This window comes from Pleurodeles waltl, chromosome 3_1 (assembly GCF_031143425.1).
Source record: "Pleurodeles waltl isolate 20211129_DDA chromosome 3_1, aPleWal1.hap1.20221129, whole genome shotgun sequence".
Lineage (NCBI taxonomy): Eukaryota > Metazoa > Chordata > Amphibia > Caudata > Salamandridae > Pleurodeles > Pleurodeles waltl.
Window position 1 is genome coordinate 193,583,439 of NC_090440.1, and position 12,422 is coordinate 193,595,860.

The 12,422-nt window shown below is 44.8% G+C and overlaps 1 protein-coding gene across 1 annotated transcript in view; it reads right to left on the minus strand.

The window, feature by feature from the left end:
- Positions 1-7,946: 7,946 nt before the first annotated feature.
- The window catches only part of MAN2C1 (mannosidase alpha class 2C member 1), a 290,720-nt gene continuing 286,244 nt past the window's right edge, over positions 7,947-12,422 (minus strand). The window contains exon 26 of the mRNA XM_069222163.1: positions 7,947-8,196. Coding sequence (XP_069078264.1) covers positions 8,079-8,196 — 118 coding nt within the window. The 3' untranslated portion in view covers positions 7,947-8,078. The remainder of the gene's footprint in view (positions 8,197-12,422) is intronic.

Here is a 12,422-nt window from a genome sequence, read left to right on the forward strand (position 1 = left end):
ATTTGGCAAGGTCGTGAATAATGGTAATATGGTCAAAATTGTGGATGATAATGAACTTCAAGTTAAACAAAAAATTATCGGTCAAACAAGTAAAAACTAAACATTATTATGACAAAATAAATAGAGTGAGATCTGGAGTATTCAACGTAGGTGATTGGGTTCTTGTAAGAAAACCCTATAAAGTACATAAAGGGGAGTCGGTATACTCTGCTCCAGCGCAAGTTTTGAAAGTGTCTAATGGTTCTGTTCTTTTGAAAGATAAGGGGTGGTGGAGTAAAAATGCTGTGATCTTGTTAAAACCACATCAAGAGAGCATTTTGAAAAATGTAGGAAACAGAGTTGATGTTCATTTGGAAAATAGGGATTATTATGATTTTGGAGATTTAACTAGTGGTGGAATGGAGAGAAAATCCAATTGCAGAATTGATGGAAACAGTAGTAGGAGTAATAGTAGTATTTGTGACAATGAAATGCATAATTTAGAAATGGCACAAAGAGTTACAGAGAATGAATTAACTGATGTAACTGATGTTGATTTGAGAACTAGACGGAAAAGACAAGTTCCAAATAAGTATTCTGAATTTGTAATGTATTAATGTTTATGTGATGTAGTAATTTATTATTATTTATCTATTATTATTTTTTATTTTATTTTTTTGGGGAAAAAAAAAGAGATGTTGTAATACTAGATAGATAGAACGCTAGATAGTATGTAGTGGATAGAAAGTAGAATGTAGAATTCTGTGTGGGAGATCGAAGTCAGTTGGGAGAGGAGGCTTTGCTGATCGGACGCTGTTGGTGAGCCTTTATTATTGATGCTTCTTGAAATAAAAGAAACGCAAAGAACATCTGCAAGTGTGTACATCTTTAATTACAACAGAAAGCGAAGTGTGATCAGAGCCAGCTACGGCCGCTCTTGACTTTGCATCACATGATACAACGAATTCAAGGATAATGTGAAGCCCACAGTTGACCCGGCAGACATAACACTGGACATCGAGGAACAGTTTCCCAGCACAACACCAATTCCATGTGGCCCAGCTCCCAAGCAACAGCAATAATACAGTTAGATGATTGCATTGGAGGTGCCAGGCGTGACCAGGGAGAGCATCTTTTCCCATCACAGAGCTGGGTGAGAGCAGATACCGTTTATGGCTACCACCACTTCTACCCCAAGTGTTCTGGGGTGCCTCTTGGCTTCCATAAAAGAGTCTTGCTGTCTCTGCGCCTCCCTCGTAAAGTCCAGAAAGATTACCCACTGATTCTCTATCCTGATGTCACCTTTTATCCGAATTCGGCCCAAGATTTGGTCCCGGTCTCTATAATGCAAGAGCTTTGCCACCACCAGCCTGGGGAAGGTCAGGCAGCGGTGGGTGGGCCAGCACGCGAAGTGCTTGGCAAAGAAATTAGAAAGCCCCTTTGGGAACCACCTCATCTCAAAGCCAATTCTCCAGGAAGGTAAGCATGTCTCCATCTGGGGCCGCTATCCATTTGGGGAGGCTGAGTATGCATAGGTTGTTTCTACTGGCTCTGTTTTCCTCATCCTCTGCTCTCTTTTACAGTTTCTGCACCTTGCTCTTTATAGTAGACATTCGTTCGCACAGGGATGTTAGTGCGGGAGAGATGTTGTCAAGAGTATGCTCTGTGGTGGTTACCCTCTCAGTTAATCTCCAATGATCATCTCTGAGTAGTCCTATGTCTGTCGCCATCATGTCTATCCTCAGCTCAAGCACTTCTCTAGAAGCGGATATGGCCTCTAGGATAATGTCTAAAGGTGTTCCCAAAGGTCCCCCTGGACCCAGCAGCCATGTCCACACTGCTTGATACTCGGGATGCACCAGAGTCCGCTGCATCGTTTTTTTTTTTACAGGGATTTGCCCATTGTCTTTTTCCAGGAGCACACACGGTCAGTAAGGAAGGCCCGCACCAGGGGAACCACCATTATCCAATAATAGCTATGTGAAGATATCACCATGGATGCACTGTGCCAGGAGGGCGCTATGCACAGCACCAGGAGGCATGTTGCGCCAAGAGTCCCCAGGTGCCTCTCAGTATCCGGAGCAATGCTGAACTTAAAGCTCCCACCGCAAAGGCAACGTGCAGTGTGGCCATTCAAGGTCCACAGGGGTTTTAATCTCCAGCACGCCACCCCAAAGGTTTCAGCAGACAAATAGGGCAGGTAAGTTAGTAAGCAAGAGAGCTCGCTCAGGTGAGCCCCCCCAGTGAGGGTCACAGCTGACCATCCAGCAGGGACACCTTCACTCGCCAAGCAGGGTGGGTGGCGGGAGAGGTTGACTAGGGGGGTTGGCAACTGGGTAGAAAGGGTTATGCCCCGATGGCGATGCATCCAAGGGCTTGCCAACAGCAGCGTTCCTCCTTCCAGGGCATGCAAACAGGCACTCCGCATCAGGTAGGCCTCCTCCTCCCACTGTAGCAGGTGCCCCTCTGCAATCAGGAACTACTCACCAGCACCCCACAGTATGCTTGGCGTTGCAGCAGTCCAGGGTCCCACTCCCATGCATCTGATGCCAGTCCCCACAGCAGGGCATCCCAACAGGCTACAGGCGAGGGCAGCCATCAGCAGGAGAGCCCTCCATTCCACAGGCCGCAAGCCGATGGGTCCTGAATCTCCAGGTATGCCCAGGATGTGAGGATTGTCTCTTCAGTGTCAGCCCTGCTGAGGCACTGCTCAGGGGCACCCCAGGCCATTAGCCAGTGTGTACTCAGACAGTGTAGCGAACAGGGGAAAAGTTCAGTTTCAGTTGGGCATCTCGCCTTCTGCGCCGCCCCAACAACAAGGCTCACTGCAACGCGTCTCGCTGTCCATAAAAGCTCACCGATTGTCCACTGGGTGCCGTTGGTCTGCCTCTCATGTGGGCCGTCGAGGAGCCATTGTCAAACCGACCGGGGCACCACTAGCCGTGCAGCACTTATGCTACCCCTCACAAGGTGGCCCCGATTCTCAGATGTTCAGCGACTGTCGCCTCAGTGTGCTAATGAATCCTGCCCGCTATAGACAAGGTGTTTCATTGCTGCAGTCCTCTTCGGCCTAATCGCGGCAGGCTGCCATTTTGGACTTCACTGCGAGGAGTTTTCAGTCACTCGGGACTCAAAGACAGTTGTGTCCATCCTAGGGTCCCTGCATGTCAAAGGTCCAGCCCTTGAAAAATCGGGGTCGATGTGGGCGTTTAATGGACAAGATGGCCCTGGATGGCGGTGCTCAGCCAGGAGCGCCGCTGAACCCGTCGTATGCCATCAGCCCTAAAGTCACGACACCCCTGTTAACCCCTTCAATTGAATTACCATCTTGAGTATTTCCTTTTCAGGAACCTGTTCAGTAGCATGAAATCTAGACAAGAGTCCAACCCTCCACATTCCTCTGAGATAAGAAATACTTTAAAATTACCACCTTTCCCATCATGTGATAGGAATCCTTTCTATCACCTCCTCACAAGCTGCAACAGCATGCTGTTCATCAAGATGTTTGTGTGAGGTTACAGGAAAAGGGACCACAGGGTGGAGGCTTTCTCAAAAAAGGGAGTCCTAACTAGACCAACTGCAGGACCTACTCATCAAACGTGAATCTCCTCAAGTGGAGAGCCGTAGACATTCTGCACTAATGAACTATACAGTTTTGTGTTATTGAAGTAGAGCAAGAGAAGGAAGAAGCAAGCATTACTATTGCCTTCCACCCACACCTCAACCTCTGTAGGGACAAAAGAGCTGTTGAGGTAGACGTTGCACTGAAGTCTCTTATCTGCTAAACATTTGGTTGTAACTGCTGAACATTCAGTAGGTCGGCAGAGAATTATCTGAGGACACTAGCCAATGTACACTTGTTGTGCCCTGAATGTGAACATCTAAAAAGAAAAATCCACCTTATCTTCAAAATCATTAGCTGTGAATGAATCTACAGGATCTCAGCCTCCACAAGACTTCTCCAGACCCCATTAAGTAAGTAAAATCATAAACTGTATCTTCTCTTTAAAGCATCCATGTGATCTTTTAAACAAATTAGAAAAACGATCCCGCTATTGCTTCAGGAGACTTCACACCACAAGGGCTTCCATCTTTAACAAGGCATCAGATGGAAATACCTTATCATTGTGAGGCATTGTATGCCAGGCTCTAAGACACAAACATCTTTCTGCCTAGTTTATCTATTTTTTTACATTTCATATCCAGAGGTGCAGAATGGGAGACTTCATGTTTTAATTTTGACCAAGAAACTGTAATCACCCTAGAGAAGGGTATAATGGCAATAACGCATGCACAGTGGGTATAGCCTTTTTTTTGCTGCATAACATTCCACTCCAGGCATAGATTAGGTTCTCTCTGCTGTGGCCAGAACTGTTTCAGAAGCGCTTCACTGAATGGTGGCGCTGCTTTGGAGTGCTGTTCATCTGCCAGGATTTTGGTTAAAAGACTCTACTTTGGCAACGCTTAAGAGTTTTTACCCTTCTTGATTATTGCCTTAAACATTGCCTGCTCGAGCAGGTCAGGCCCTTAGGGAATGGAAATTGCCTCCTTTGAAGATATTGAGACCAATGTTTCTGGAGATCAATAGCAAGTCCTGCTCCAAATGAGTTGTGGCAGTAAATTATTTGCCTCACTGTCCTCATCTTTTTCCTTGCTAGGACAAGGATCTCAGAGCATCGAATTTGGGATAAAACCTGCCTTGAAAACTAGATGTGGCTTGACATTTTCATTATATTTGGCATTTCAGTCAGTTTTAGGTAGAAAGATACTCTTTTTCCGAGCATTTTGTACTAAATCTTTGGCCCCTTGGAAAACGTTACTGTGAATGACCCTAGACCTTGCATCAGATTTATCGCCAAAGGTACTTTTTCTTGGTGCGTCGGCCAGTATATTTTGTGTTTTGCCAAACAGTGAGCTCAGCACTACTAAAGGAACTGGGGTCATCCAAAAGCCAAAGTTGCTAATGGTATCATAGTTGCTCCATGGCCTGTTGAGTGAAAAGATATGGCTTTTTGAAAACACCTGATTCTGCTCTTGTGAAGCCCCAGAAAATGTAAAACCTCTCTGCTTATGTCTGAAAATGTTTGACTGGGTTACAGGTCCAGAATGTTCCCAGAACCACCTCCTACTCTTGCCCCAATGTTCATAGTGAGATGAGATGTCAAGCACACTCATTTGTGTTGATTCTTTTTCATGTGCTTCTTCAATTCCTCTGGTAATGAAACGTGTCTTCAAACAGGATTTAGAACCAAACTTCTCCTTAGAAGGTTGAAAAAACATCTTTGCCCTGTGCAAATATTTTTCCAAAGGTGCACAAGAGTACAAAGCCTGCATGTGCCAGTGTCATGATCTATGAGACACCATATCCACTTGAATGGCAACTCCATGACCAACATGTGATATTAGCATTGGCCTAAGGGCTTGAGGCCTAAAACATTTCGGCTAGGACAAAATCCTAAAAAAGATTTGGATGCAAAATGTATTACACAGCAACAGAGAAAATGTGGCGACTCTGGACCCCATGTATGCTAGGTGCAGAAAATGAAAGCCACATCTGCTGGACGCCAGTCAATATGCTGCTGGAGGCACACAGTGCAATAAGGTGCCACTGAGGAAACATTGCAATAAAAAGCTCTGGATTTAGTGTGAAGGAATTTACTTTAGAAATCTTTGCAAAGGGGTATCCATTAAAAGAGAAAGTTTCCACTCTTTTCAGCATCAGTGAGAAAATGTATAAATCTAGTTTTACCTCAGAAAGTGTTTCAATGACAGAAAGCAAGAAGTCTGAAATTATCTCTTTGGAGAATAGTAAGGTAATGATGTCTTGTGATCTAGAATGGCGGTTTGAAGAAAAGCAAGCGTGACACTTATTATTTAGAGGAAGCAACGCTGTGGATGAACTGACAGATTAAGGTTAAAAACATAAGAATAAATCAGGGAATGACAGTGGACCAACCAGTTGGTTGCTGATATAGAGAGGTGGATCCTGGCAGACTGAAAAGAGTGGAGGTAGAATAATTGTGTAATGCTGTGCAGCAGAGTAAGGCGAGGTGGTTGTTTCTATAATTGAGTTCACTGAACCGAACAAGTATTGAGATTTAGATGTTTATCAGGTGATGTGATGGCAGTCTTATGAAATGTTCAAAAGTTGGAGAAGCAGGCTGAGATACAGTGATTAAGGGATAAGCTTTAAAGTTGGTTCCAATGAGAACAGATACTTCAAGTGTAACAGAGTGGCAAATAATGTACGGAGAAAATGCACTAAGAGGATGGAGTAGGTAAGCAGGGGGCACCTTGTTTGATTTATGGATAAATTGGTGCTATATAAGTCACATGCATACGTAGTCAGTAGGTGACACAGAAGCTAAGCCATCACCATGACATACAAGGAAGAGGAAGCGCTAATAATGAGATGTCCTGGAGAATCAGTATGTTCAAAGTATGGAGGGCCATGGGTTAGGATGGAAAATATTCCATTGTTTTAATAATGAGTTTAGAAAGAGTGCAGTTGGAATGTGTCAGGGCTCTTCAGTCCTGCGCCTCATCAACTTAGATAACACCCCACCCCTCCCATTCGCTAGCTAGTACTATGGCCTTAGGACCTTTGCTTAGGAGTCATCATATCCCCTGTCCTATGAATAAATGGGATTGTGGGCGGTCCAATGTGGCCTCCTGCACTTCACCCAATGGGGAGCAAGGCTTTGCAAGACTTGTCCCAATCTGCTTGTGTCTTGTTTTGTAAACACAAGATCTTTTGGGAGAATGGAAGACCTTATGAGCTCTTGCAGAAGAATGCATAATCTTGCAAGAGAACGCAAGATCTTATGTTATCTTGGGTGGGGCTAGACTATTTAAGGAGGGCCCACCCTGGAACAGTTGCTCACTATTCAGTAACTTTGCTGGAAGAAGAATCACACATGCGATGAAGGTCTTACACTACCAGCAGCATCTGAGAACAGGAAAGTAAACATCCCCTTGATCAGAGAGGAAGAACTTTGGGGAAACAGCAGCTATACCACTGAAAGAGGAGATTCTATTACTGATACAAAGTTTGATTTGGAGTACAGACCAGAACAGGACTTAAGCTCTTGGCCAAGGTAAACGTTTAAAGGAACATTATTGTATTTCCAGGGTTAAATGTTACAGGAACCTTGTAGCATTTCAAAAACATTATTGCATTTCAAAGAACACGGTTATATTTTAGACGAAGAAATTGTGCAAGAACAAGCAATTTTTAGACCTAAAGAAATTTGAAATGTGTTCAAGAATACATCAATTCCAACAGGACATATGGGGGAAAATGTGCTGAATCTGAGAAGCACACAGAACTGTAATTTAAAGTTGGATGTTCTGATACACCACTTTCTAAATAAATCACTGTCACTGATATTCCTAAAAGGCATCTGAAAAACAAACTATAATCTCTGAGGTGAGTGGCTGCGATTAACAATTTAAGTTGTGATACTGAACAGGTCGTTGCCTTTGCTGTCAAAGGAATGTGAACAATTTGTAACTTATCATTTGTCCTTGCAGAGGGTTACTGGCCAAACCATATCCTGATTTTTTCACTTTCCTACCTGAAAGTTCAGTAGTGAGTAGAACTCCCCAAGATGACTATTTGAAATTGCTGCACAAAGGGTTGGAGACTATTCACTTTCCTTTTGAGTAATTTGAAAAAGCCAGTAGAACTTCTTCAGTGACCAGTCATCATCTTCTTATCAATAGGATGTATTCCCAAGTGTTCTTTTCTAAACCCCCTCCCCCAAATTTGGCCACAGGCTGTGCAGTTTACTAAAGTAGTCACAGTAGCATTAAAGTGCCAGTGTCTGGGCAACTTTCACCACATTAATTTGATTTTTTCCCCCAAAGTGAGGCACCGATGAGGCTATTTCTGAGGAGATCCAACAGATGTGATTCAGATTCAATGAAGATCATTCAATAGTGAGGCAATGAGGGAAACCTGGGACTCTGTTCTCCTTAATCTTTATTCTGATGCTACATGCCTCTCAGAGGAACAAAGTAGTCGGTCTCAACTTATATCTTGGATCGAAAATGATTCCAGCGATGTCCAGTCCACAGTTCTGGAGGAGCTGTGGCAATTATTTCTTTAGAACAAGGAGAAGGGAGATTATCTGGAAAGGTGTAAAGGACAGTTTTACTCCACGTTCCTCCATTGGCAGGTGTCCGTGAGGGTCTGGGCATTCAAGGAGATCACAACTGTGGGCAAAGAGAAAAAGACAGCTAGTTACTAAGGTATTTAGTAACCTATATGTACTTAGTCTTTCATGCGCTTTGGATGTCCTTCTGGCATGGGAAGGGACATCCCAGTTATACAAAGTCAGAGGATGAGGAAATAAAAGAAGGACCAATGATACTGAAGAGTGGGAAGATTATCTTGTTTCAAAGGAATGTGGTTACAATGTCACTCAAAAAACTAAAGCACATTCAAATAACAAATCATGCCTCATTATGATCAATTATGAATTATTTTAGGTGCTTCGAAATGTACAGAACAATAAAAGGCAATAAAACAAAATTCGGGTATTATTCACAATGCACAACAAAGGTATCACTAACTGCTTCAACACCCCTGTTCTTGTTATTTGCAGATAGGTAATAATTGGGTCTGTGCCGACTGAGGACATAGAGCACAATTGCACATTCTTCTTTGACTGTAGCTTAAAGTTATGCTTTTCAACGCCCAAGGTCATCGAACCTAATAACTCTCCAGCATTATGTAGAGCTGGCCTGTATTCTCACCACTGATACCACTTCTGAAAGTTGGGCCCAAGCCCTCAGAGAGTTTAGTAGGCACACTTAACCTATAACAAAAATAACCTGCATGTCCCAGGCCTGCTACAGTGAGTAATGACATGCGGACTACAGGTGTTCCAAGGAAGATGTACCCCCCTGCTAGGGTTTATCAGCATTCATTCCCCTATCCCCATTTTAAAGTAACTCACTTTAGACAGAATATCACAAAGATGCATTTACTTACCTCTGGTGAAAAACTTTCTGGTGTATACCCCAGCTACATGCTCATTCCTCACCTCTTCAATCCTTCCAGGTGCTGAACTGGAAACTTTTCATTAGCTCTCCTGCAGCGGTTGATGGTGCCACAACTCTGTCTTTCTGTGGATATGACATCAGGGAAAAACACAAGGCTCCACCCTGTTGCAGCAATGTCAGTTCATTGTCCTTTTCTTCCTTTTTTGAGGCAGAAACAAGGACAATGAGATTTGACAAAACCTGTAGAGTACAAAATAACTTGGGGCTTAATATTAACAGTTGCATGACCAGTCCGCAAACAGGGAAGTGGAAAGAATTGGTGAGGAATCTGTAGACAGATGAAGTGTCCATAGTAAAGATTGTCACCAAAGGTAAGTGAACTTGTTCTGCTGATGATTATGTCTATCCACATATTCATCACCACTTGAATCAATATGCAGACAGTCAAATCAAGTGGACCTGTAAAACAGATCTTAGGAAATGGATGTTCCTGCAGACTTAGAGTTGAGGCAATAAACCAAGCGAAGGTATGAATCAAAGACCATGTTGCCACAAGCAGATGTCCAGGACAATGCTGTAGACAGTGCCGCAGAAGCAGCCTTCGCCTTAGTGGAGTAGGCCTCCAAACCGTTTAATAACAGTGTAGTTGATTTTAATGCACAGCATGTTCCAGCTGTAAATAGTCTGCTTCTAATCTACCTTCGCTTTTTGGGAATGAGTACAGCCAAGGAAGACCTGATCATCAATCCAGTACCGGTGGATCATGTCAATATAAAAACTGAGGACAAGTGGTCCTCCTCTTAGGTGGGATGAAAAGGCAGGTGGAATGGGCAGAGTGATGCACTGACCATATGCAACAGGGTGACATCCTTCAGAAAGAAAGAAGACTTTGAGGCCTGATTAAGAGCGTGGTGGCCTGAGGACTGCCACACTCACGGCGACGGTCGGATCGCCGCACTCCAGGCGGTCCAACCGCCACCTTACGACCCTGGGGGTCGGACCGCTGTCTCCGCCAGGAACATTGTTGTTGTACTCAGCCATGGCGGCACTGAACTCAGCACCGCCTGGCTGATTATAACTCAGCTTTCCGCCACCCTTTACATTGCTGGGACCGCGTCATGGAAAGGTTGGCGCAAAGCTTGCAGACAGTGCCAAATCCGATGGTGGTGGTGTGCCACGATATTGACTTCAGCTCCCTTAAAGGAGCCAAGACCAATATCGTAGCACTGTTCCCACCGCTCAGCCCAGTGGGAACACGTAATACGCTTGGGGGTGGTGGGGGGCGTGTCGCCACTGGTATTACATTGGTGCCCTTCCCCTTGGTGAGCCGACTGCCAAACTTGCAATCAGGACTTTGGTCCTAATAACTGGCTTGTTCAGAAGAAATGTGATGAAATGAGATTGAACAAAGCCTGCAACCCACTAACACTCCAAGCCCAAGTAGTGGCAATCACGAACATAGGCCCTCGTTATGACATTGGCGAGGGCCACCCGCCAATGCCAAACCGCCATCAGGCCACCCAGGCGGCCTGAACCCAGCTGGCCCTATTATGGGTTCCTCGCTGGGCTGGTGAGCGGAAACAGTGTTTCCGCCCGCTGGCTCAGCGTGGAAACAGGGTCTTAACATTGCAGCCGGCTCCTAGTGGAGCCGGCTGCAATGTGGCGGTGCAGCAGCAGCCGTCGTGCATTCCACTGCCCGTTATTCGGGCAGTGGAATGTGCGATGGGGCTGTGCATTGGGGCCCCTGCACTGCCCATTTCAAGTTTATGGACAGTGAAGGCCCCCCTGTGTTTTCCATTCCACCAGCCGGCTGGCGGATAGGGACTTGTGAACCTCAAGGCAGCGCTGCTTGCAGCGCTGCCCTGGTAGATTACAATCACCGGGACCACCAGGGCTGCAGGCTGGCGGTGTCAGCTGTTGGACCATGGCGGCTCCGCCACGGTCATAATGTGGCCATCGGACTGCCATGACTGCGACGATCCGACCGCCCCGTGACCCTGGCGGGCTAGTGACTGCCAGGGTCATAATAACCCCCATAGTCTTGCAAGTGACCAACTGCAAACTGCAATAGGCTCAAAGGGGTAACCCATCAAGAAGCTGATTAGAGAGTTAAGGTCCCACTTAGGCATAAAAAAAGGAGACATGGAGAACACATGGGTCAACTCCTGCAGAAGCTGCATAACTATATTATAATTAAACAACAACAGCTTGTCTGCTAAATAAAGTAATGTCAAGGTTGGCAGACATAGCCCCACTGATTCTGCATGTGCACTAATTTCCTGTTTCTGCTCCTAGCCCCGTCCTCCCCTTCGATGTGTACTGTTCGATGGCCTCTTGTAGTGGACACATCTCTCTGAAGATAATTGCAGCTTGTGGAGGATTGTCCTACTGCTACCACGTGTGAACCTCGGGGAGATGGAGGAATTAAAAAGAAGCAGAGACTGTAGTTGTAAGACTGCTATATAGAGAAGAAAGGCACAGTAGCCTGGGCAACCTTCACAGAGGCTTTGAAATCTCAGCGTCTGTGGTGCTGACGGCTGGCTTCCTATACAGGCGCCTAAGATCTAAAGTATGCAAACCTCAAAGAGAGGAAGATTTAAGAAGGGGTAAGACCGCTGTATACAGGGGTGACATGCAGCAGCCAGGCAGAGTTAACTTGTCTTTACAATATGAGCATCTGTGGTGCGGATGGTTACGTTTCCTTATAAACGGATCACTGTACCACTTAGTACTGCTCAATACCTTTCTTCTCCCATTTTCCCAAACCTTTATGGATTGCCTTGGTGTTTGAGATTTTGTACGGTTAGCTTTGGATGAATTTATTTGGGTTTCCCTCCCAATCTTGAATGACAATTACACGCATGAAGCTACTGATGTCACAGAGTTCCCGATGGATAGCCAACTCATTTGCAATGCCTGTCAAGTGAGGTAGAGAATTAAAAACATCTACACATCAAAGCACACCAGATAACAATAAGGACAACCCCCTTTTGATGCACCTGTTTATTGCTGCATGGCCTCAGATAGAAAGGATTAGTTCCAATCTCCCTCTACTACCAATGTTAAATTCAGATATGCCACAAGAAAATATTTTGGATAGTTCTGGATTACCTTTGACGGCTGGTAGCTCAGGTTAACCACAGACAGTTATGATAATAGTGGGAAATGCTATTAACCTACAGCAACACAATGAGCAGACTTTTTCAGAAGCATATATTCTAATAAATACAACTATGGTTCAGTCGCAGGTGTCTTACATAGTTCAATATTGTATAACACAATACAAGAGACAACACTGATGCATCTGGCAAAATGTCCAACAGCCAAGGTAGAAGATCATATCAATAGTAAAATCGGAGGAGCAGACCCAGCCTGCCCAATAGCAGGTAATACCAATAATACCTTGTCTGTGCAAATATAATGTAAGCGAACAA